The sequence below is a fragment of the Embiotoca jacksoni genome, unplaced genomic scaffold, assembly GCF_022577435.1.
Source record: "Embiotoca jacksoni isolate LCO1_2020_lvr unplaced genomic scaffold, fEmbJac1.0.p SCAF_56, whole genome shotgun sequence".
NCBI classification, from domain to species: Eukaryota; Metazoa; Chordata; class Actinopteri; family Embiotocidae; genus Embiotoca; species Embiotoca jacksoni.
Window position 1 is genome coordinate 1,546,533 of NW_027185410.1, and position 23,592 is coordinate 1,570,124.

At 43.1% G+C, this 23,592-nt stretch overlaps 1 protein-coding gene across 1 annotated transcript in view; it reads left to right on the forward strand.

Moving 5' to 3' along the window:
• The window catches only part of lrrk1 (leucine-rich repeat kinase 1), a 65,720-nt gene that overhangs the window by 27,056 nt on the left and 15,072 nt on the right, over window positions 1-23,592 (forward strand). Inside the window, exons 13-29 of the mRNA XM_069172884.1 lie at window positions 228-357; window positions 1,997-2,109; window positions 2,914-3,128; window positions 7,521-7,685; window positions 8,301-8,473; window positions 8,610-8,730; window positions 10,180-10,339; window positions 11,290-11,468; window positions 11,568-11,665; window positions 13,400-13,571; window positions 13,667-13,839; window positions 13,920-14,059; window positions 14,443-14,752; window positions 18,027-18,196; window positions 18,987-19,190; window positions 19,292-19,431; window positions 19,691-19,828. Of these exons, the coding sequence (XP_069028985.1) occupies window positions 228-357; window positions 1,997-2,109; window positions 2,914-3,128; window positions 7,521-7,685; window positions 8,301-8,473; window positions 8,610-8,730; window positions 10,180-10,339; window positions 11,290-11,468; window positions 11,568-11,665; window positions 13,400-13,571; window positions 13,667-13,839; window positions 13,920-14,059; window positions 14,443-14,752; window positions 18,027-18,196; window positions 18,987-19,190; window positions 19,292-19,431; window positions 19,691-19,828 (2,801 nt within the window). The remainder of the gene's footprint in view (window positions 1-227; window positions 358-1,996; window positions 2,110-2,913; window positions 3,129-7,520; window positions 7,686-8,300; window positions 8,474-8,609; window positions 8,731-10,179; window positions 10,340-11,289; window positions 11,469-11,567; window positions 11,666-13,399; window positions 13,572-13,666; window positions 13,840-13,919; window positions 14,060-14,442; window positions 14,753-18,026; window positions 18,197-18,986; window positions 19,191-19,291; window positions 19,432-19,690; window positions 19,829-23,592) is intronic.

A 23,592-nucleotide genomic window follows, 5' to 3' on the forward strand; every position in this document is an offset into this window, starting at 1 on the left:
TTCCAGGTTTTTGGTGTTACAAATTTGAAATGAAAGTTTTGGTTTTTTTTAAGTTTTCATGCTGCCAAGAAACCACTTCTGTGGAAGTTGCAGCTGACTTGTTATTTTTCTCTGGAAACGCTTGGCACAAACTTGTTCTTAGTTTGCTCTAAACTGAATCTGTGAGTTGCTGTGTGTGTTTCAAGGCGCATGTTGTGACACTCCGCCTTGCTCTGTTTTTTTGCCAGTATGTCCCATTCAGTTTCCCATTCTTCTGCGGGACTCACTGGAAGTGCTTTTCCTGAATGACAACCAGCTGGAGTGTGTTCCCCAGTCAGTGTGTGGTCTGCACAGCCTCACTGAGCTCTACCTCTCCAAGTGAGTACCTCTGACTGCCTGCCAACCTTCAGCTGTGCGTCATCCTCCACAGTTCTCCCTCTGTCGCAGTGATGTCATTGGCATAAACTTTGGTAAATTTATAATCCCCGAAACTGTGTTTCTGTCATTAACAAGTGATGTCTGGGAGGTGCCAGAGCCAATCCTGACCCTTCCCGGGGCCCTGAGCAAAGTTCTGCCAAATTCTCACGGGTCCAATATGACCCATGACAGTTTGGCACAATGTAAACCTTTTGCAAAATGGTAAAACGCAATTCAAGCTAGCTCCCCTGAATGTCGCTTTACACATTTTCAAATAGGAAATACTATTTATTACTATACTGAATACGTGATGCTTACTATTTACTGAGCTGTAACCCTAGACTGTATTTACAAGTGGATACAGCTTTTGGGTCTGACAAGTTAAGCCACTGTGGAAATGCCACCAAGGGCTGCTAGGGGTTGACTCCAAAAAGCCTTCATGGAGTCCCATTATAAATATTTATCGACTTTGTCTTTTATATGACAAAGTCGATAAATATTTATAATATCAGTGTGGTGTCTTGAGCTGAACTCAGCTGATCAGGGTTCTGGTTGTCGTTCTAAAAATAGTTCCATAAACAGTCAGATATTAGGCCTCAAAGAGGGGTCTAGTTGGGGGCATGTCTCCAGATATGGTCAATTCTGATAATGGCTGAAATTAAGTATTCTAGACTTCAAAATGGCCGTCCACAAACCAATGGGTGACGTCACAGGTTGCATCAGGCTGGCTTTCTTTGGGGTGCAGTGCAGCTCCTGTAGTTACAGACTTATTTCACTGTAGGGGAGCTACTGTTTCTGTCTGTGCCCAAGGTTAAATGTAAAACAGCCATTCAGTGTGCTAGAAAATGTCCCTCTCCTAAAAGAGATGCATAAAAAGAGAGCTCCAAACTTAAGCTCATCAATTCCTATCAGGCAACCTTACTTCATTTTTTTTTTTAGCACTTGCGCTGTCTACCGCATACGTCAAGCTCAGTATACCCAATATATTGTATTGAATTTGGATGGATAAAACATAGACATCAGTTCAAAACAATAACGTCATCAGTTTTAAAAAAAATCAGTTGCAAAGGTCATAAGTTCAAAAAACACAAACAATAGAAGAGGCTTGTTTTTTTCTTTAACACTGAAGAAGTCTTTCAAACTTTATTTTGCCATAAAAAGAAAAAACATTAAAAGTAGCTTTGACTATTATGAAAAACAGATAATAAAGTAAGACAACAAAACAAATATTTTTGGGTTGGCCGTGTTTGTTAGTTCACTCCCTGGGGATCACTGCTCGGTATGAGGTCAATTCTCCTGCTCCAGCTATTCGCAGCTGTTCGCTCCAAGAGACGATTTGTGCTGCTCTCACATTCTCCCCACAATAACTTAATTGTTTGGAAGTCATGAATTTTCTTGTTGCTGCCAAAAAACAACTGCAGCAACATATTCAGTATATCTGACTGTTTCTTAAAAGCTGGTCGAGGGACTCTGGTGGCTTCTCTCAATGAAGGCTCATGAGGGATAAATAGTTCAATTTTGCTACCAACTATCCAAATAACTTAGACTCTGCTGCTCTTCGTGTTGATCATTGAGTCGTGTTCTCTTGTTTTGGGAACAGTAATCCCGGAATCCAGGAGCTTCCAACAGAGCTCGGTCAGCTCTGCAATCTGTGGCAGCTTGACATTGAAGACCTTAACATCACCAATGTCCCCAAGGAAATAAGGAAAGAAGGTACAGACCAAATAAAGAAACGTCAGTTGACTATTGAAAATGAAGTTTGGCTCAAAAAATATTGTACTGGGTAATAACTTGATTTCAGCTTCATTTGTTGCTAAATCGTCAGTCTCACTGCTCTTGTCTGTTGACTCAATTCTTACTTTGTGGACTTTACGGGAGTTTAATCTGTTGCACCTGTAACAATACATTTTTTAGATACTGCACACCTGACCATGTCTTGTATTAAATCATAATTTTTAGAATGATTACATTAGTCAGGTACATGTCAAGCATTCTAAAATTTAACTTAAGTACTTATACATAAAATGTCCCTGTAATGTTATGTACTGTATTTGACTTGTCGCAGCAGTGGCACCAATCTGTAGTTTTTTGGTTGCTGACACTGTAATATTTAATTCAGTTTTATTTATATAGCGCCAAATCACAGCACAGGTTATTTCATTGTTCAGTATTTTAGTCCTTACAACAGAACAATTCAACAATTCCCACATAAGCTCGGAGGGAAAAACTCCTCTTTAGGGGAGAAAAACCTCGAACAGAGGGAAGAAAAACTCCCTTTAACAGGAAGAAACCTCCGACAGAACCAGACTCAGAGGTGGGCGGAGCATCTGTTAACAGAACCAGGCTCAGAGGTGGGCGGAGCATCTGCCTCGACTGGTTGGGGTGAGAGGAGAGCAGAGAGAGAAAAGGACAGTATAGAGATCCAAAACATGAAGTGTTGGTTGCAGAGCAGAGACAATCAAATCATAATGTCATATTCTAAAAAAATCACATCTTGACTTGTCTGTGTTTTTTCAGGTCCTGCATCGGTGCTGGCTTTCCTCCGAGCACAGCTCCGGAAAGCAGAGCCCTGTAAACTGTTGAAGATGCTTCTGATTGGTCCACCGAGGCAGGGCAAGACAGCCCTTCTGGAGGCTCTGCAGTCCGGCAAGGCGTCACCCTTCACCCCAGCAGAATGTAGCATCTCTACCTCCACCTGGGAGCTGGACAAACCCGGTAGAGGCAAAAACAACGTGAGAGAAACACATACTGGACATGTACTGTACACACAAACAGACACAGATGGTACATGATCTTCATCATAGAACCATAGAAACTACTTTTGGAAGTGGTTTACAATCCAATAACTTCGTGATGCATCAATCTAATTAGCTTGTTGATTTATGTGGCTGTTCAGTACTGAGACCATTCCCAACTGAAATCACACTTATTCATACCTTTTGGCATGTCAAAGAGACTTTTAGCCATTTCACTGCATTTTGGTCCAGACTGTTTTCTATTCAATCGATTGCCGTGAAGCTTTACGGACATTCATGGTCTCCAGAGGATGGATCATAATGACTATGATCCCTTAACTGCTATGCTGCAACTGCAGGCCTATGGAGCGATAGGAGTGCCATAACAAATAGTAAATCTGCAAAAGAATAAGAAATATATAGATGAATAAATACAAAAATGTGGATATATAAAGACAAATAGCAAATTTTAAAAGAGTATTGCCTTTGCTGTTCCTATATTGCTTTTGCTTTTTCCTTGATTGTCTTTGCTTTTCTTGTATTCCCGTAAGACAATATGGAAAAAGCCAAAGAAAGACGGGAAAAGCAAAGACAAAGCTCTTTTAAACTATGTTATTTGTTTTTACATTTGCAAATGTTTTTATTCATTTTCTTTATATTTCACATTTATTTCATTGTTCTTCCATCCATCATCTAAACCCACTGTATCCTGACCAAGGTCATGGGGGGCGGGAGTCTATCCCAGCTCACTTTTGGTGAAGGTGAGGTAAACCCTGGACGGGTATCTCCTTATTCTTTTACAGAATAACTCTTTATTATTGCATTCCTGTTGCTCCATACAGACACACACAAACACACAATAGATTACTATGAAATTTGGGACGCACTTTTCTCTTGGGATGAATTGTAATCCGCTGATACAATTTGTCCAAAAGTGCAGTTTATCACCAAATATCTGCAAAACAGCCCTGACGAATCTGAGACTACTAAAGATATTTTGTATTTGTTTCAAATATAACACAAAATGTTTCATTGCAAATGATTATATTAGCTTGACAAATTTGATTGAAAAATGTAATTTACACAAATTTCCAAATATTTTAGTGTGTTTTTGGTGTGCCGTCTTTAACAATAATGCCAACGTGCACTCCGGCTGAACACCTGATGATGCACGTTATTCCAAAATGCTTTGACAATGTTCCAAAGAGCTTCCTGTGATGTCAGGAATGTTTAGCACTCTCCGTTTTTTAGTGATCCCCCTAAAAAGGGAGAATAAATGAGGTTTAGGTCAGCTGACCATGGAAGAAAATCCATGACTTTCAACTTCTTTGGTCTTTAAGTAGCTCTTGCAAAACTTTAAGGTCTGTTTGGGGTCATCTCACTTCTGCAGTATGAAATCTTCTCCAGAAAGATGCAAACCAGAAGGTACAGCATGTCTACTTCACCTCGACACAGGTGTCCAACTTATATTACATTACATTTCATTTATCTGACGCTTTTATCCAAAGCCTCTTACAATTAGTACATTTCAACCATGAGGGTACAAATTCAGAACAACAAGAATCAAGAAAATGCAATTTCATCCAGAAAGCCAAACTACAAAGTGCTAAAAGTAAGTGCCATTTTAAGCACTACTAAAGTTCTACTATTCAAGGTAAAGTCTGAAGAGGTGTGTTTTTAGTTTGCGGCGGAATATGTACAGAGTTTCCGCTGTCCTGATGTCGTTGGGGAGCTCATTCCACCATTTAGTAGCCAGGACAGCAAACAGTCGTGATTTTGTAGAGTGTTTAGCTCGCAGCGAGGGAGCAACAAGCTGAGTGGTAGAAGCAGAGCGGAGGGAGCGGGCTGGGATGTAGGGTTGGACCATGTCCTGGATGTAGACTGGACCTGATCTGTTCGCAGCACGGTACACAAGTACCAATGTTTTGAAACGGATGCGGGTGGCTACTGGTAACCAGTGAAGGGAGCAGAGGAGGAAGAGGAGGAGGAGGAGGAGCGGAGTAGTGGAAGTGAATTTAGGAGGTTAAAGACCAATTGAGCTGCTGCATTCTGGACGAGCTGCAGAGGTCGGATGGCACTAACAGGTAGGCCTGCCAGGAGGGAGTTACAATAGTCTAGATGTGAGATGACCAGAACCTGGACCAGAACCTGCGCCACCTTCTGAGTGAGAAGTGGACATATTATCCTGATGTTGTGCAGCATGTATCTACAGCTGTGGTAGGAAAAGCCATGCGAGTGAATGACAGAGCCGAGAGAGTTGGTGTACAGAGAGAAGAGGAGGGGACCCAGGACGGAGCCTTGAGGGACACCAGTAGTGAGAGGACAAGGTTCAGACACAGATCCTCTCCAAGTTACCTGGTACGTGAGGTCGTTGAGGTAGGATGAGAACAGGGAGAGAGCAGAGCCTGAGACACCGAGGTCCTGAAGGAGGAAAGAAGGATCTGGTGTCAAATGCAGCAGAAGGTCTAGAAGGATCAGGACAGAGGACAGAGAGGCTGCTCTGGCAGTGTGAAGCTGCTCAGAGACAGAAGGAGGACCGTCTCTGTTGAGTGGTCTGTTGAAACCAGACTGGTGGTCAAGAAGGTTATTATGGTGGAGATAGGAGGAGAGTTGGTTAAAGATAGCTCGCTCCAGAGTTTTGGAAAGAAAAGGAAGAAGAGAGACGGTCTGTAGTTGTTTACTTCAGACGGGTTGAGGGGGGGTTTCTTCAGGAGAGGGTTCACTCTCTCCTTCAGAGAGTTCAGGAAACAGACCGTTGACAGAGAAGTGTTCATGAGATGGAGAGAAAAGGAAGAAGGTCTGGAGCAATAGACTGGAGAATGTGAGATGGGATGAGGTCAAGGGGACAGGTGGTTGGAGGGGGGGCGGGGGGTTTACCAAGGTAAGAACTTGATTGGGAGACGGGGGGGGGGGTGAAACAGGAAAGCGAAGGGGATGAAGATGAAGTTGTTATGGAAGCTGGGTTTGAAAATGAGGAGCGTATGTCATCTATCTTTTTAGTAAAGTAGTTGACAAAGTGGCTTGGTAGAAGGGTGGAGGGAGGAGGGTGGGTCAAGGAGGTTGGAGAAGATGGAGAATAGCTTTTTGGGATTGGAAAATGAGGATTGAATTCTGGTTAGGTAGAAAGAGCTTTTGGCTGCATAAATTGAGACACAAGAAAGAGGAGAGGAGAGATTGATAAGTGAGCATGTCGTCAGGGTGGTTAGATTTTCTCCATTTCCTTTCTGCTGCTCTCATAGTGGCTCTCTGGGAGCACCGAGTCAGACAACCACAGAGCTGGGGAGGACTGGAGGACATGGAGGAGGACAGAGACAATCAAGAGAGGAAGACAGAGTAGAAAGGAGAGTTTCTGTGGCTGAGTTAGGATGCATGAGTGAGAAAGAGTCAGTTGAAGGGAGGGCAGATCAAACAGAGGAGACCAGAGAGGAGGGAGAGGAGGGAGAGGAGGGAGAGGAGGGAGAGAGGGAGCGAATGTTGTAACGGACAGGTACAGAGTCTGTTGATGTGGTCAGGTTGTCAGTTTGAGAGAGTCAGAGATAAAGAAGTGGTCAGAGACATGAAGTGGAGTTACTGTGAGGTTAGATGTGGAGCAGTTTCTGGTGAAATATAGTCCAGGTGGTTACCGGCTTTGTGATTAGGAGGGGAAGGACTGAGTGAGACAGCAAAGGAGGACAGTAAGAGCAAAAGGTCAGATGACTTCTCTGTCTGGATGTTAAAGTCACCCAGAAGGACATTATATAGAAATGGATGTTGTCTTCAGGTCTGAAAAGTAAAGTCGATGCGGAAGAGCGTTAACATGCAGTATCACTTAGAAACAGTCGGCGCTCCAACAGACTACCATTCAGATAGCCTCAACTACTCACATGAAATACAACTGCAATACGTTTTTTCTACAAGTCATTTGATAAATTCACTCCTTCTGATCAGTATTCTGGTGGTCCATCTAAAAATAATTCCATCATTATTACATATTAGGCCTCAAACAAAGATATGTTTCGGGGCTCCCCCAGTTTGATTGGCATGCCTGGAGTGCAGTTGGGTTTCCGGAGTAGGTGGGTGGGCACAGTGTCCTGGAAGGAAATCTGACCTTTAGTACAAAGGAGTTAACATGGTCACTACTGCAAGTTTGCTTAAATTCAATATCTCATCTAGAAATCGTGCAGAATACAAATGTTCCTTCATTCACGTTACATGTCTTGTGTTTTTAAATGTTTCTAAATCCAGTTTTTTCTGGATAATTTTCAAAACTCAGCAATAGTTTCACAAGGACAACATTGATTGTTACCACTACTTTTCCTGAAAGTGTTCACGACGGTGTCTGTGGATTGGTCGAAATCAGTGTCCATTTCCTTCATAAAGCTGACTCAGCTCTGGCTCTGTCGCTCACAGAGGGACTCGGTGGTGTTCAACGTGTGGGACATCGGCGGTCAAGCCAGCATGTCCACAGTGAACCAGTGCTTCTTCACCGATAAGGCCCTGTACGTGGTGCTGTGGAACCTGGCTCTGGGGGAGGAGGCCGTGGTCAACCTGCAGACATGGCTTCTCAACATCGAGGTGAGTTTGAGCTCAGACACACACACACACACACACACACACATACGCACACACTAACACTCATGCTTCAGCAGACCCGCTAACACTATACCGATGGGTGTGTGTTTATGAACCCAACCAGTTTTCGGTGCTGACCAAAGACATTAAGTCTGTGGAGTTCTCTGTTCTAAAACATTAGTATGTAGATGACCACATGAAGATCGTGTGGTTATCTGACTACAAAAACTAACCACAGACTGATGGATCTCGTCAAATGGAAGTATGTTGATTGGGAAAATGTCGACACTGAAATTCTTCATCGAAGCCTAATTACTAGCTGTAGAACGGCCACGCCTGTATTTATCAAAGTGTATTTGAGGGAGTCAATTTAAGATTGAAACATTCTTCATTTAAAAAATATAAATCACATTTATGTTATAGTTCCATTCATTATCACCATCAGTACGAACACCACTTTTTCTTCTTGTGGTACAAAGCAGGCAGAGCCGGTGCAACACAATACTGAGACATCAGTGTTGCTATTTCTACACATATCATGGTTGGGTTTAGTCAAAATTTTGAACATTAAAACATCTTACATTCAATAGATATGTTACTTTGTGTTGTGGCCTGCAGGCGCGAGCACCGAACTCTGCAGTGGTGGTTGTGGGGACACATCTGGATCTCATCGAGACCAAGTTTCGCACAGAGAGGCTGGCGACACTAAGAGCTTACGTCCTGGCGCTGTGCCGGTCACCGTCAGGAGCGCGAGCTTCCGGCTACCCGGACATCACCTGCAAACACCTGCAGTAAGCGCACCTTTTATATCTGCTTATTTATATATTTACGAGGAGCTGCAGCTCTGTTTGCGAGCGCTTCACCAATCTCACAGAGCAGCTGTCTCAACGATGTGTTCAAGAGTGTGTGTGTGTTCCTGCTTCTCAGTGAAGTGTCCTGTAAGACCCTGGACGGGTTCGACGGTCTGAAGTCGCTCATCTACCACATGGCTCTCTCGATGAAAGACAGCAGCAGCTCCGGCTGTGTCGGTAGACTGCTGGGCAGACTGGTGAGTGAAGGGAAACACTCTCAGTTTGGGCTGTTTGCTGTCGTCGTACAGCAGCACATAAATATACGACTGTTGTTGTTCCTCCAGAATCAAATGTTCACATCGAGCTTCATTAAAAACAAAAGATTCTTGTATTATATTCTATTATATTATCTAGTGCGTTTCAGAATAGTTTCAGAGAAACAACTGATGAAAATCTGAAAACCTGTTTTAGTTACAACCCAAGAGTTGTAATAATCACAACTCATAATTACCAAAATTCAAAATAGTAATTTCAGTTGATTTTACTGTGTAGGATGGATACTGATGCATACGGTGTGTACAGCATTTGTGATATATATTATGCAGGTTTATCATTTCTGGAGAGGTAGTCGTGCTCTCTGTGCCAAAAGGATGCCATGTGCTTTGAAGAATGCACTCACAAAAAAACAACACTTTTATTTTCACTCCCATTTATCACATAAAGGTTCTCAGACGTCGTCCATTCACACAAAATGTTCATTTCTTTATCGTTTTGTTCACAAGTTTGTTTAAATCTGTGGCAGTGAGCACTTCACCTTTGCCAGGATGATCCTTCTACCTGACCAGTGGAGCACATCAAGATGTCACAAACGTTTGAGAGCGTGTGCAGTTAACATGCTGACGGCAGGACGTCACCAGAGCCATTGTACATGAGATAAATGTCCGTTTTTAATAGGAAAAGCGAGCAGATTGTGACCCAGCACAGCGACGGGGTTATTATATCTGCATGGCCATTTGATGAGATATTATTATTATTATTGTTATTATTATTATGATAGCTACTGAGTCCGATTGTCATGCCATTCACCCACCGCCATCACCTCAGTGTTGCAGCATGATAACGCTCGGCCGCATGTCCCAAGGATCTGTACAGAATTCGTGGAAGCTGAAAGAAATCCCAGTTCTTGCATCGCCTGCATGTTTGGGATGCTTCAGACCAGCGTACACAACAACGAGTTCCATTTCCTGCCGATAACGAGCAACTTTACGCAGCCGTAGAAGAGGAGTGGACCGGCATTCTGCAGAACACGGTCACCAACCTGATCCACTCTATGAAAAGGAGATGTGTCGCACTACACATCTCCCCCGCCAGAAAGAAATGCATATCTGTGGCCATATCTGAATTTATTTTTGAAGACAGAACTGCGCATTTTATGGTGACGTTTTATTGTGACCAGTTCAGGGCATCTTCATCAGCATCTAAAGGTGCCACACCTGTCAGGTGGATAGATTTTCTTGGCAAAGGTGAAATGCTCATAAACATGAATTTTAACACATTTGTAAAACACAAATTGAGAAAAATAAACCTTCTCTGTGCTTAAAAGTCTCATAATAAACAGGTGGAAAAACAACAGTGTTGCGTTTATGCTTCTGTTTTATGTTATTCTATTGAACATGTAAATTTGTTCCCCTTGTCTTTCACAAAAGATTCCCAGAAGCTACCTGGCCCTTCAGGAAGCCGTGATAGCGGAGAAGCAGAGGCGAGATAATGACGGAGAGGTCCAGTACCTAACTAACACCCAGCTGGATGCTATCATTGAACAGAACCCAGGAAGTGACATCAGAGACTATGAGGACCTGCAGACTGGTAGTGTGACTTCTTCTGAAAACACCTGCCATGTGAAACTCAAACTACCCACAGGCAGTTTCTTAAAAAACAAAAAGTATGCTTAAAGTATTTATTTGGGAAGTTTCCCGAACATCTGTAGATGGGTGGGTAGAGCGGATGTTCTCCTCTGGGTGTGAAGTAGTAACACAGCAGCTGTTTTTGGTCACATTGTCTCATTTATGCTCCTGTGTTTCATGGAACATCCAACATCACCCATTTGTATTTAAATGTGCTTTTCACACTGCACTTGTACCGAAGCTAAGAAAGCTTTCGAACTCGCAATCCTGAAACGTTCCACAGTGGGCCGACCCGACTTTAACCTCCGACATGCTGGCTCTTTTGCGGAGCAGTTTTTTTTTACGTCGTTCACCTCGTCTGTAATTTCTCACCCAAATTTGACCCACAACTGTGGAAGAGCCCTCGCCTGCCCCCACTGTTCATTTATCCACCGCGTGGCAGAGCCCAACCCTCTCAAACCCGCTGCAATAATCATGTGATGGGATCATAATTGATCTCAAAGATGAGATGCTCGATAGAGTCTCATTTTGGTAAATGTTTGTTGTTTCACTCCTCTCCTCCTGGTTTCATGTGTTTATTTATGTGATGTTGCTACATTTGCATATAAAGCGGCCAAGTGAGATCCAATCAGGAGTGGTCACCGGAGACGCATGACAACGTGGTGTGTCCGCTGTCCAACGGTGACGCCAGGTCTGAACAGGGCACACGGTAGTGTGTGTGTGTGCATTTGAATTCAAATAGGTGGCTGGCTGATTGGTGAGGTGATAGTTACTTCCACATTTTGTTCGGCAAACCAACCTGTTAATGCCAAAAGTGTATCATAATTTGTCCCTCATTTCTCACATCAGCAGCATTGAACCATTAATAGTGAATCAACACGTTCCTCTTCTTTGCTTTCTCTTCACATCCAGCCATCAGTTTCTTGATAGAAACGGGGACCCTGCTGCACTTCCCCGACACCAGCAACGACCTGTGCACCCTCTACTTCCTGTGTCCCGTGTGGCTTTCAGAATGCCTGCAGATGATCATCCACCTCAAGTTCTCTCGCTCCGTCGCCAGGAATGGAGTGATCCGAGCCGAGAACCTTCGGGTGAGACTGAGGATGCTCAAGCTTTCCATGTTATTCTGCACGTTCATGATGATAGTGACTTTTTCTGTGGTGACATCTCTGATGATGTCTGTCGTGCAGATGCTGTTGGTGGGAACGGGGTTCACCCAGCAGACAGAGGCGCAGTATTTCCAGTTTCTGGCCAAGTTTGAGATTGCTCTGCCCGTGGCCAGCGACAGGTAAAACATTTCAAACCCAGAGTAAAGCAGCAGCATGAGTTTTCTTTGCTTGTTTCAAAATAATGCAGATGTCAACTTCCATCCTGCATCCATGTTGTTTAAATAGAAAACAGTGTCATGTAGTTTAAAATAGTACTTGCGCCCATCTGCAGCTTTGATTTGACATCTATGATTTGCTCAGATTATCCACCATTAAACCAGCAGAAGTGGGTTGTGACAACACCTGAGATGGACTTGCACCACGAGCTTGAAACAATTGGTGCAATATAGTCCACCGTCTATGCACAAATTAATATCAATGGTGATTCCCTATCTGCTTTTAATTTTCTTTCTCTATTTTATGACTCGCTCCACAAAGCACACACAATAATATCCTTGCAGAAAGCTCATATCCTAGAACAATGTTTCTTTTTCACACTGCATATCGAGTCCTCCAGTTTTTTGAAACACACAATGTATTCCATTAAAATAAGCAGCACTGGCAACCATATAGCACCTCTGCACATCCGCCTCACAAATGGCCGGAACTGCCATAGCAACCATCCCAAACGTATCAGCAACATCCCAGCAATAGTCTCTCAACAACATAACCTGCTCCTGAACGTGGCCAAGACCAGAGAGATGGTGGTCGACTTCAGGAGGAAGACGACGGCTCCACAACCGCTAAGAGTTCAGGGAGAGGAGGTGGACATGGTTGAGGAGTACAAGTACCTGGTGTGTTCATCGACAACAGACTGAACTGGAAGACCAACATCAACACTGTCTACAAGAAGGGGATGAGTCGACTCTTTTTCTTGAGGAAACTTCGATCCTTCAATGTGTGCAGCGAGATGTTGGAGATGTTCTACCAGTCTGTTGTGGCCAGTGCATTGTACTTCGCTGTGGTCTGCTGGGGGAGCAGCATTGGAGCCGGTGACACCAACAGACTTAACAAACTGGTTAAGAAGGCCGGCTCCATCATCGGCTACAAACTGGACAGTCTGGAAAAGGTGGTGGAGAGGAGGACGCTGAACAAACTATTATCCATATTGGATAATCCTGACCACCCTCTCCACCACCTGCTGCAGGGACAGCGGAGCACTTTCTCCAAAAGACTCCTTCAGCTCCGCTGTCACAAGGACAGATAGAGGAGATCATTCTTGCCCACCGCAATTAGACTGTACAATAACTCACCTCTGGCAAAATCCATCACACAACAATAACACTGTTGTCTGTGTTCTTGGTTGTTTGAATATAATATATATAGATATATACTGTACTGTATATACTGTGCATTTTATATTTTATATTTAATATTTTTACTGCTATTTTATTGCTTTCTATTATTCTATTATTATCTATTGCTTCCTGTATGCTGCTGTAGCGAAAAAATGTCCCCTCGGGGATTAATAAAGTAACTACCTAACCTAACCTAACTGTGTAGCAACCGCCTGGTGATGCCCCAGAAAACACTAGTACACATCACGCAGACCTCCGTAAAACCTAATGACATACTAGCGCCCCCCGCCAACCACATAGGATATAATTCAAGCCCTTAGCACTCAGCATCCATATGGGACATGTTAAACAATTAGCTGTCCCTCACGAGCGAGTAACATAAGTCTTCATGCAATGCAAAAAAATGCTGAGTTAACGTGAAGGCAACCCGCTAACAACAAAATAGTTTCAAAAAGTTTCTTCAAAAATGATGTAATAGTAAACGTGTTCTTCATTTTACCTTTGCTCTCGCTGTAGCTATTTGCTGCCTCACCTTCTCCCCCCGAAGCCAGCCATGGACATCCACGGCTTCCGCCAGCAGACCAACAACACCCTCCAACGCCTTTTCAAGATGAGCTTTGTTCCTGCAGGATTTTGGGAGCGCTTCATCGCCAGGATGCTCATAAGCCTCACTGAGATGGACCTGCAGGTACCGAACCCGCACATTTCCTATCATTCAACCAATTTGACTTCCACATTTTCAGCTTCTTATCATTCACGGCTTTAAATGTTGTGTCTGCGCAGTCATTAGAGCTGAAAACTAAACACACCAGGATCCAGCATAGCAGGAACTCTGTGATCTACAGCTTCGCTGGAAGCCAGCAGAGAAACCGCTGCAGCACCTTCAGAGTCCGACGCAGCCAGACCATCTACTGGAAGGAGGGGCTGCTGGTCACTTTCGATGGAGGTTATCTCAGGTTAGAGGAGAGCGGGTTGTAACTGACGAGACAAATGATGAACAGAGAGGATTTTAAGGCGTGTGTTTATGTCTCTTCAGCGTGGAGTCATCCGACGTCAACTGGAAGAGGAAGAAGAGCGGAGGCATAAAGATCATCTGCCAATCAGAGATGAGGGATTTCTCCGCCATGGCGTTCATCACAGACCACGTCAACTCTCTGATTGAACAGTGGTTCCCGGGTCAGTGAACGACCCCGTTGATGTGGACACAGTAACCAGCTGTCATTCATCAGATATGATTTCAATCTTCTTCTTTTTTTATATATATTATTCTGTGGAGCTGGTTTTCATAATACTGAACTAGATTAACATCTGACTCACTCAACACACGAAGTCAGGTATCATATTATTGTATATTTGAACTAAAATTATTGTTATATATTTAAACTAGTGACCTTCACGTAAGACCACCAAAATCGAATCAGTTCATCCTTCAATCCAAGTGACATCTATTAAAGAAATTCCCTCCCTTAAAACTGAGACTGGCTAAACCATTCGTAGCTGGTGTGCAACATGTCCAATAAACATCGACTCACATCCGTGTTTTCTGTCCTCACTTCCAGCTCTGACAGCCAGTGAGAGCGACGGGAGTCTTCTCATAGAGCAGTACGCCCCCTGTTCTCTCTGTACCTCACTGGGCCAACAGAAGCAGACTGAGCTCCTCGCCAGCGGGTCGGGCCAAACTGAAGAGAGCCGAGGACGTGGAGAGGATGACGGAGGAAGAGGAGAAGCGAGGGTTCATTATTTCAACATGGAGGACTGTGTGCTGGCTGCTGTGGAGAAGGAGCACATCATCTGTCCTCAGCACCCGGATCAGCCGGTTCCCCTCCAGGAGCTGGTCCCCGAACTCTTCATGACCGACTTCCCTACACGGTAAACACACTGAAACTCGTGGGATTATACTGTGTACATACATGAGGCCCTGAAAGTGTTTTGACTTAATATCAGGAAGGAGATCAGGACTGGTTTAATATTAGAGGACGATAGAACTCCTCTCAGGGATCTTTTACACTATGTTTAATCATTTTGATGTACACACATGCAAAACACTCCTACTTGAATTTTACCATTCAAGGTATTTAAGAGGAAGAATCAAGCAGTCTTACTCATCCGCTGTACAGCTCAAGGCTTCACTATCTGATGAACAACACATTAAAGCTCCCAGAGAGTGCTTACTGTAGTCAGACCTGGACCCTCTGCCAATAAAAAAAAAAAAAGTTTTGGTTTAGTACAACAAAGCGGCAACCAGCAGTGACGTCAAGCGTCGGTTTGTGAACGGCCGTTATGAAGCCTCGAGTTCGGAATTTGGCCGTCGCCATCGTTGCTGGTTCGGAGCGGTTTGGAGCAGGAAGTGACCATATTTGGATGAGCTGGGGGAGGAGCCAGCAGTGGATCTGACTCTATTCGATTGGAAACCCGATGATACTCCGCCCCGCCCACCGATAGCTGTAACCTGACTGCACCACAGGCCTGTCAATCAAACAGACACGCCCCCAAAAACAGGTCTTTTTAAATCTTCTTTTCTAATGAATGAGGGATTATTTTCAGATGAACCTCCAGAAAACTAATAAGGAGTGACTTTAGCTAACAACACCGAGATAACTGATGGACACATTTTATTCACTTTGGATTTGATGAGAGAAGTTGAATGGGAGTCTATGGAGCCGAAGGCTTTTTGGAGCCGGAGGCTTTGGGCTTTTTGGAGCCGGAGGCTTTTTGGAGCCGACATGTAGTGGCACTCGGTGGTATTGCAGCTTATGGCACTTCATAAGATGGTATTTTTGGTTATTAAAATAGCAACCAAGTGAATAATTGCTGAGCAGTTTAGTTTGCACTTTAAAACAAGATCTCGCGGGACACTTTTTCTATTGGATATAATTTCTGCTGCTGGTGCAGTTGAGTGGGCGGTCCTTCAGCGTGTCACACTGCTCAGGGAAAAGGGTGTGTTGACGCCGAAGCACGACTTTAGCCTCTCTGAGTCCAACATTAATATCAGTCCCCTATTGGTCTCCCCGTCAGCCGAGGGAGTGGGTGCCTTCAGGTCCACTCTGCTGAGTTTTAGGGTGGGGTTAGCAGGTCACATACGGCCTGTATTGGAATTGTTGATGGTGAAGCTGGACTGCCTGGTGGTGAAGAGCACCATGGGTAGGCAGATACAGAGAGAGACGTTTCTGATTGTGGTGACACAAATGTGCTACAATGTAAGAAATTCCCCCCGATGTCATCTTGCATCGTGGTATGCCAGTTTGGTAGTCGTCGCCCGACCCTGTTTCACGGCCACCCGAAGAGATTGGCCCCGTGGCCCGTGAGTGGCTTCACACTATCAACTATAGAATTCACACTCTTCAAAATGCCAAGGCCTCATCCGCCAGGTCTCTGTATCACTGTGGGCGGAAAGTAGTGGAAGAATGGTGTGCTAAGATAAAGGAAATGACCTTCCAGGGTTAAACTTCTGAAATGTTTTTCTTTCTGCAGGGTTTAATTGACCAGAAAAATGAATTTTCTTTTATTAAGCTGCGCTGCTGTTTCCGCTTGCTACGTTGGTTTTGTTTTCAGATCGGTCAGTCAGCATCTCTCAGTTTGTTGTATCATGAAGGAGGTGCAGTTAATGTGAGTCAGAGTCTCTTTGATTGTTGTTTTGGAGACGGTCTCCTGGCCTGCATTCAAACCATTATAAACATCCAGACTATAAACTGCTGTCTCCGATGGTTCCTTTGCTACGACTAAGCTTGTCGGTGATGTCACGCTTTGTCTGTGCATCCTGCTTGTAGGAACCCTGGGAACCGCGGCGTGACTCTGAAACCTAATCCTGCTTTTATTCCAAAGGTGGTTAATACATGCTCAGTAGTGGACCTGTCAGCTTTTCAGCTCCCACCTTACTGCTCAGTGGAGCAGCTGCGTATTTTGTGCCCAGTTCGTGCTTTGCATGCTTATGTGGAGAGGAAAAGAGCTTTCAGGAAGCGGGAGCAGTTGTTTGTGTCCTGGGCCACAAGAGCAAATCCACCAACAAGAAAGAGATTTCTCGTTGGATACCGGATGCTGTAACTCTGAGCTTCTCCAGCTCAGGCCTTCAGATTCTGGTTGGGTCGCGTGACATCCAAGGAAACATCACTTCTATATAAAGGTTTGGGGCCCCAATATGGACGTGATGACTGCCCGCCATTCAGGGCTGGTGTAATGGTACAAGTGCTACTGTGAATATGCAATGGGGCGTATCCACTCTTGCTACTCAGAGAACCGGGGTTACGGACGTAACATATTTTTTTCTTTTAACAGGAACTGCAGGAATATTGTTCCAGCAGATTTGTGTCCAGACTTTTGGCCATTGAGGAGACCATAATTCACATCAAAAAGTGTCAACTTTCAGACTGGAGGTCTATGGTTCATTGAAGTCAATTTATAGCTTATTTTAATGAAAATGTATCATAACTTGCCAAATTGTGGCCATATGTGGACTCATAGGCAGCTATCCTACATTACCTTGATTGGTTTACATTGTCCCTGCAGCTGAAGCAGAACATTAAAAGCCTGTCAGCAAAAGATGATTAATGGTGGAGGACAGTCTGAAGCGGTTAGAAATGTTCCAGTTAGTCTGTACGGTAGGAAAAAAAAATTTCCAGGTTAATGTTGAGGTTACAATTCTGGACAATCTGAATTTTTTTGTTGTGCATTTGTTGACAGATGTTAAGATATTTAGAGATGTAATCAACAGAATGATTTGTCAAACTTAAGTATTAAAACTGATGTGTCTGAAGTACAGCTCTCAATAGCATTTTGGTGATATTTTTATTTTCTTTGTCTGAAATTTAATTTGTAAGAAACAAATGTGCAAACAAAACATTTTGTTTTTATTTACTGTCCCTTCCCCCCCCCCATTTGTGTGCTGAGCCATAAACTATCACAACATGGATCTTTCTCTGTACTGAACAAAGAAATGAAACTAATATTTCCTCATCAGACTGTGGGTAAAGCAGTAAACAAGCAAGTTGCCCAGGATGCCAGTGCTCCAGGCTGTGGACTCCATGATAAACGAGAGCCTGTGTGTGGGTGTGTGGTGTGTGTGTGTGTGTGTGTGTGTGTGTGTGTGTGTGTGTGTGTGTGTGTGTGTGTGTGTGTGTGTGTGTGTGTGTGTGTGTGTGTGTGTTAGGCTGTTTTTGGAGAAGGACCAGCTGGAGTACTCTGAGGAGAAGAATAACATCCTCGGCCAGGGTGGCAGTGGGACCATCATCTACCGAGCCCGATACAGTGACCAGCCTGTGGCCATCAAACGTTTCCATATTAAGAAGTGTCAACAACAGACAATCAGCAGTGACACGGGTATAGAGGCCTATTCTTTAATATATTTTTTTATTAAAATTGTTTAAAAATCATCAGCTTGATATTTGTACGTTTGGTTTCGTTACCACATGCATCCAAGATTTTTAGACTTGCTAGGAGGAAAAAGCCCCTGAAGCAGTATTAAGATAAACTGTGTTCTGAAAGCTAGCATTACACAACGGGGCGCTACAGCGTGATTTGCACAAAAACATATTTGTGTGACCTGGGAAACAAATTGAGGAGCACAGATTACAAATTACAACCTACCATAATCCTCTGTTCCAAACTAAATCTGATGGCCGAATACAAGATGACTGTGAATGTGGAGCTTAAGGTCTGGGACCTGCTGCATGTGGCGGTCATGAAATGTCTAGATTTTAATTTTGGCCCAAACAACTCTTCACTTGTCTGGACCGTAAACATTCGATTATTGATTGTCCATTATCCAAGGAAAACTCAATCTAGAAAGATACAGAACTGTCCGCCACACAGATACAATGACAGCGTCTGTGTGTGTGTGTGGCGGCCAGTGTGTGTGTGTGTGTGTGTGTGTGTGTGTGTGTGTGTGTGTGTGTGTGTGTGTGTGTGTTAAAACTTGAATTCTCAGGAAGTCGGAAGAACTAAAAAAACTGATGGTCATATCACAAACCTTACATTGTCAGTAACATAAAGGAAATAGTTCCACGTAAAAATTGAAGTGGGAATACAGAGTTGGTAAAAATGCTCCCAGAACCAGTACCATCTGTTTAACCCGGGTCATCCCTCTTGTTCTTCTCTTCTTTGCCTTTAGACACCATGTTGAAACACCTGCAGTCGGCCAACACCTGTCGGAGCTTCTCTGAATTTCGCCAGGAGGCCAGTATGTTGCACTCTCTGCAGCATCCCTGCATTGTCCCTCTGGTGGGCATCAGCATTCACCCGCTCTGCTTCGCCCTGCAGTTAGCCCCCCTGGGTAGCCTCAACACCGTCCTGGAGGAGCAGCTCAAAGGCAAAGGCACGCCGAGACATTTTCATGATGTCATTTCCTTCCTCAAACTTTGGTGTTGAAGCCTGTTTCCCGTGTGAGTGGAAGGTGATGTTGTTTGGTCTCTGCAGGCTCCAGGTACATGCCCCTTGGTCACATGCTCACCTTCAAAGTAGCCTATCAGATTACAACAGGATTGGCGTACCTTCACAGAAAGAGCATCATCTTCTGCGACCTCAAATCCGACAACATCCTGGTGTGGTCTCTGGAGGTGTGTATGTGAATGACCAAGAAGAAATCCATAAGAAAGTTTTTAGTTTTAGTTTGTTGAAAATATTGATATATTTTTGAAAAAGTACATTAACATACAAAACATTTTCAGGAAAGAAAAAAATCCTAAACTTGCTTAATTTGTTTTTCCTGTTTTATCATGTATTTCATTCAAAATATCATAAACATAAAACAAAATCTAATGAGCTGTTTCTGTCATCTGATTCAGCTCGTTCGATCATTGTTGTGTCTTCTTTCAGGTGAAAGATCCCGTTAACATCAAACTGTCTGACTACGGCATTTCCCGACAATCCTTCCACGAGGGGGCGTTGGGGGTGGAGGGCACACCGGGTTACCAGGCTCCTGAGATCCGACCAGGCATCGTGTATGATGGGAAGGTATGGCCCACCTCTTCTTAACCCACACTGATGATGTTTTTTATTTTCATTTTTATGAATATTGCTGCTGATTGTGATTTATAGGGATTGCAGTGAGGTTGGTGAAGTCTGTCGGTTGGTCTTTACATCCAAGATATCTTGACAAGTGCTCGCCAGATTTCCACAACATTAACCACGGACAGTCCTGCCTCACAGCCAAATTAAATAGTGCACTTTATACTAAATACCCCAAAAATTTGAATTATCTTCAAATAGTAGAAATCTTTCATAACACCATGATTGAGATGTCAGTGCGTATCTTGTGAGCACAGCTGTCTGTAGGTCTGCTATAATCTCCCCAGACCCCTCTGAGGTTGTGAAACGTTTCAAAGAGCAGAGGAATATATCTGTGAGCCTCCTCCTCTCCTCTTTTGCCCCTCTACCGCTGACCTCAGCCAGTCAGGCAACCTTCCTCCTCTCCTGGATATTATTTTTTTTACTTTTAATGAGGTTTAACTATTCTCATCAGAAGCATACAAGGCTGGAGAGAGAATAAGTGAGCAGGAAAGGAATTAAAATTATCAAAGAAGCAGCGTAGTGGCTATTAATGCTTTCACAGAGAAGTATCTTTCCATTACGTGCAACCCTTTGGGCCCTAGTCCTCCATCCTGGTCTAACTACTTAAGGTTGATACACTGTAATATCATCTGGCTAAAATAATCTTGATAATTATCATCCAGGTAATTTGATTCCTTGAATGCTTAAGGAGGTCTGATGAGTAAATGCAGCACCAACGCAGAATCTCTCCTCATGCTAGCAACATGCTTTGTGTGGAAAAAAAAGGCAACACAAAAGCTAAAAAAAATAGCATGTGACCGGCTGAGTGCTCATCACGTGGTTGTAGCTGAGATTGCTTATAAATGCTATGCTTTGAATGTGTATAGTAAGTCACATGACTTATCTCTGTGATGATTCCTCATGTCCATGCACGCCATGGAAGCCCTTCACTGCATATACATTCTATAAAACAGTGAGAAAGAGGCGTTATATAAAGTTCAGCTGAGGCTAATAGGAAATGTTTGAGCAGTCTGACTTAGAGATATCAAGTCCAAAAGTTTGGAGCTCACTGGAACAGATCAAGGGAAAGCTACCAAAACCTGATGTGCATAAATTTAACTGAATTTAAACCGATCTTATTAATCCAACCTGTTACAGGACCTGTCTTTGGTGCAGTAAAGTTGTATTTTTTTTTTTACACTATTCAATCAGCAATATTCCGCAGTTTGTGAAATTGTGGAGCAAAGTGAATAAAGCAAAGCTCAGCATGCATGAAAGGAGTTTTGGGATTTTGCAGAGGTCTGTGTGCACAACTTTGGCAACTTAAAGGCACACAAACGTTGTCTTTTTCACTGTCTGTGGAGTTTATAGATGAATGTTGGTGCTGAAATGTGCAGAGAGAAACTAATTAACATAAATACATATTTGTTCATAAAGGAGGGGTATTTGGTGTGACATTAGTTTAGAAAGTAGTTGATTGTTGGTTGGTTTTCCTGAAAGAGAACAATCAGAGCAGGCAGGTATACAAACACCCCAGTGGACGTAACAGGGGGGTTGGAAAATACCAAAGGAAAATATCAACTGCATCGGTTTGCTTTGCGACGGTTTGCGCAGGAAGTAAGAAAAAGTCTTTGGGGTGTTTTGCCTACTAGTTGGAAACCTTCATCGAACTAACTCCACCCTGACCAACAAGTAGCGTCCATTCATCAGAGATATGCTCCACCCTCTGGTTTGCGTCTTTGTGGAGAAGGATTCAAAGAACCCAAACTCTCCTCAGAGCTCTGCAAGACCTACTTGAAGATCAAAGAAGACCAAGAAGTGCAGATTGTTAAGGACCTTCCTGCTCAGTCACCTGACCTTAACCTCATTGAACGGGGGCCAAACATTCCTGACATCACCGGAAGCTCTTTGGAACATTGTTAAATGATTCTGGATTGGTTGTTAGGTTTTTAGGTTTTTCACAAACTTGTAAAGTCCATGCCGGCTCGAGTGCATGCTGTCATTAAAGCAACCAAATACTCAATAATTCAATTTTTTTCTCAAATTGTTAAACTGAGATTATTAGTATCTTCATAATATCTTATAAAATCCACGTTGGGCACATTGCATCATATTCAAAATCATACTGTTTGTAACATTTTTCTGAGTAGTTAAAAAAAGTACTTTAATACATTTTCAGAATTGGTCGCGACTCTTTAAATTAAAGGGTTTGTTTTTTGGTTGTTTTTTTTTATTTTGATATTTTGGCAACAAAACATTGGTAAAAATAGTTTGTCGAGTACAACGAGCTGAGTGCTAAATTTGAAGAAGAAGAAAAAGAATTACACAGGGTGTTGTTTACCAGAGATATGAATTTGAAGGCTAATACTACCAATACATATAATTTTAAGATAAAATCAAAAAGACAAAACAGACTTTATTCATCCCGCCGTAGGGACATTTAGTCATCACAGCAGCTTAAGAATACAGGTAAGAAAGATAAGTACACACAAAAATAAATTATACAATTAAAAATTGAATAGAATTAAAAAGTTTTTTCCCAATTTTGGGGGAAAATTAAAAAAAAAATGAAATAAGGACCAATGTGTAAATACACACATACAAGCTATATACATGAAATAAATAAATAAAACTTTGACCAATACAGTGAGATGTTAGTGTAAATATTTCTGAATAAAGAAAAAACTAATTATCATTGTAGGTAGGTGATAAAAGTATTGTTTTGCTCATTTTAAAGGGAAATTTGAAATGTTAACAGAAAACATGCCAGGTAGGTAGATGTGTAGTTTAACAACTGTGAGAGGATGGAGTCTCAAAAACGGGAGATCAAATATAGAGTAAGACGGTTCTACACTCGTCAAACGGCGGTCAGGAGGACTTCCTTATAAGAATATGCTGCAGTTTTCCATTGCACCTGTGACGCCATAGCATACCACAGACTTCTAGTATATCTGGAGCCACTAACAAGTGATATCACCACAGAAGTAGTTTCATGCTTTTAGGGTTGCAGGACTGTTTACCTCTGCAGTTATTCTGGGAATTCTCCTTGGTGTCTGTGACCTCCAGTCATTATCTGTGTATACCAATTCAGACTGAAATCTCCTCAGGTATTTTGGTCCTAAGATATCGGTTTCATCTTTACAAGCTAAATGAGCAAGAAGGTAATCGGTGTTAGTCACCTTCTCCCCATTCCCCCCCCCCCCCCCCCCCCCCCCCCCCCCCCCCCCCGTTAATAAGTGCAACATGGGGAAATAATGTTTCCCCCTTCAGCTTTCAAAACACTTTTCTGGCATATTTAGCACTGTGACAAGATTTAAGCAGCAGTTGTTCAGACTGCTATCATGCAGTACAAACAGAGGCGTCTGATTCATTCTGCCACACTTCACTAACCCAAACATAGAGCCACAAATAGAACTAGAAAATGCCAGTGTACTTAACCAATCTGCTACATTCAATGCTACAAGCCCCATTTGGGATTATTTGAGGTGAAAGAGCTTCATTTAGGCCCTGGTTTTGGTTCCTCCAGTGAAAACGAAGGTCAGACTTCCTGTCGAAAGTACCTGCAATAGAGCATACCTATATTCCCTGCATACCCTAACCAAGTAGTTTTGATGATGCCTAAATCTAACCAAACCAGGGTCGTGTCACTTTAAAACCAAACCAAGATCTTTTCCTTTACCTGGTTTTTGATGCCCAAACTTTTCACAGGCAACGCAAAATGTGACACT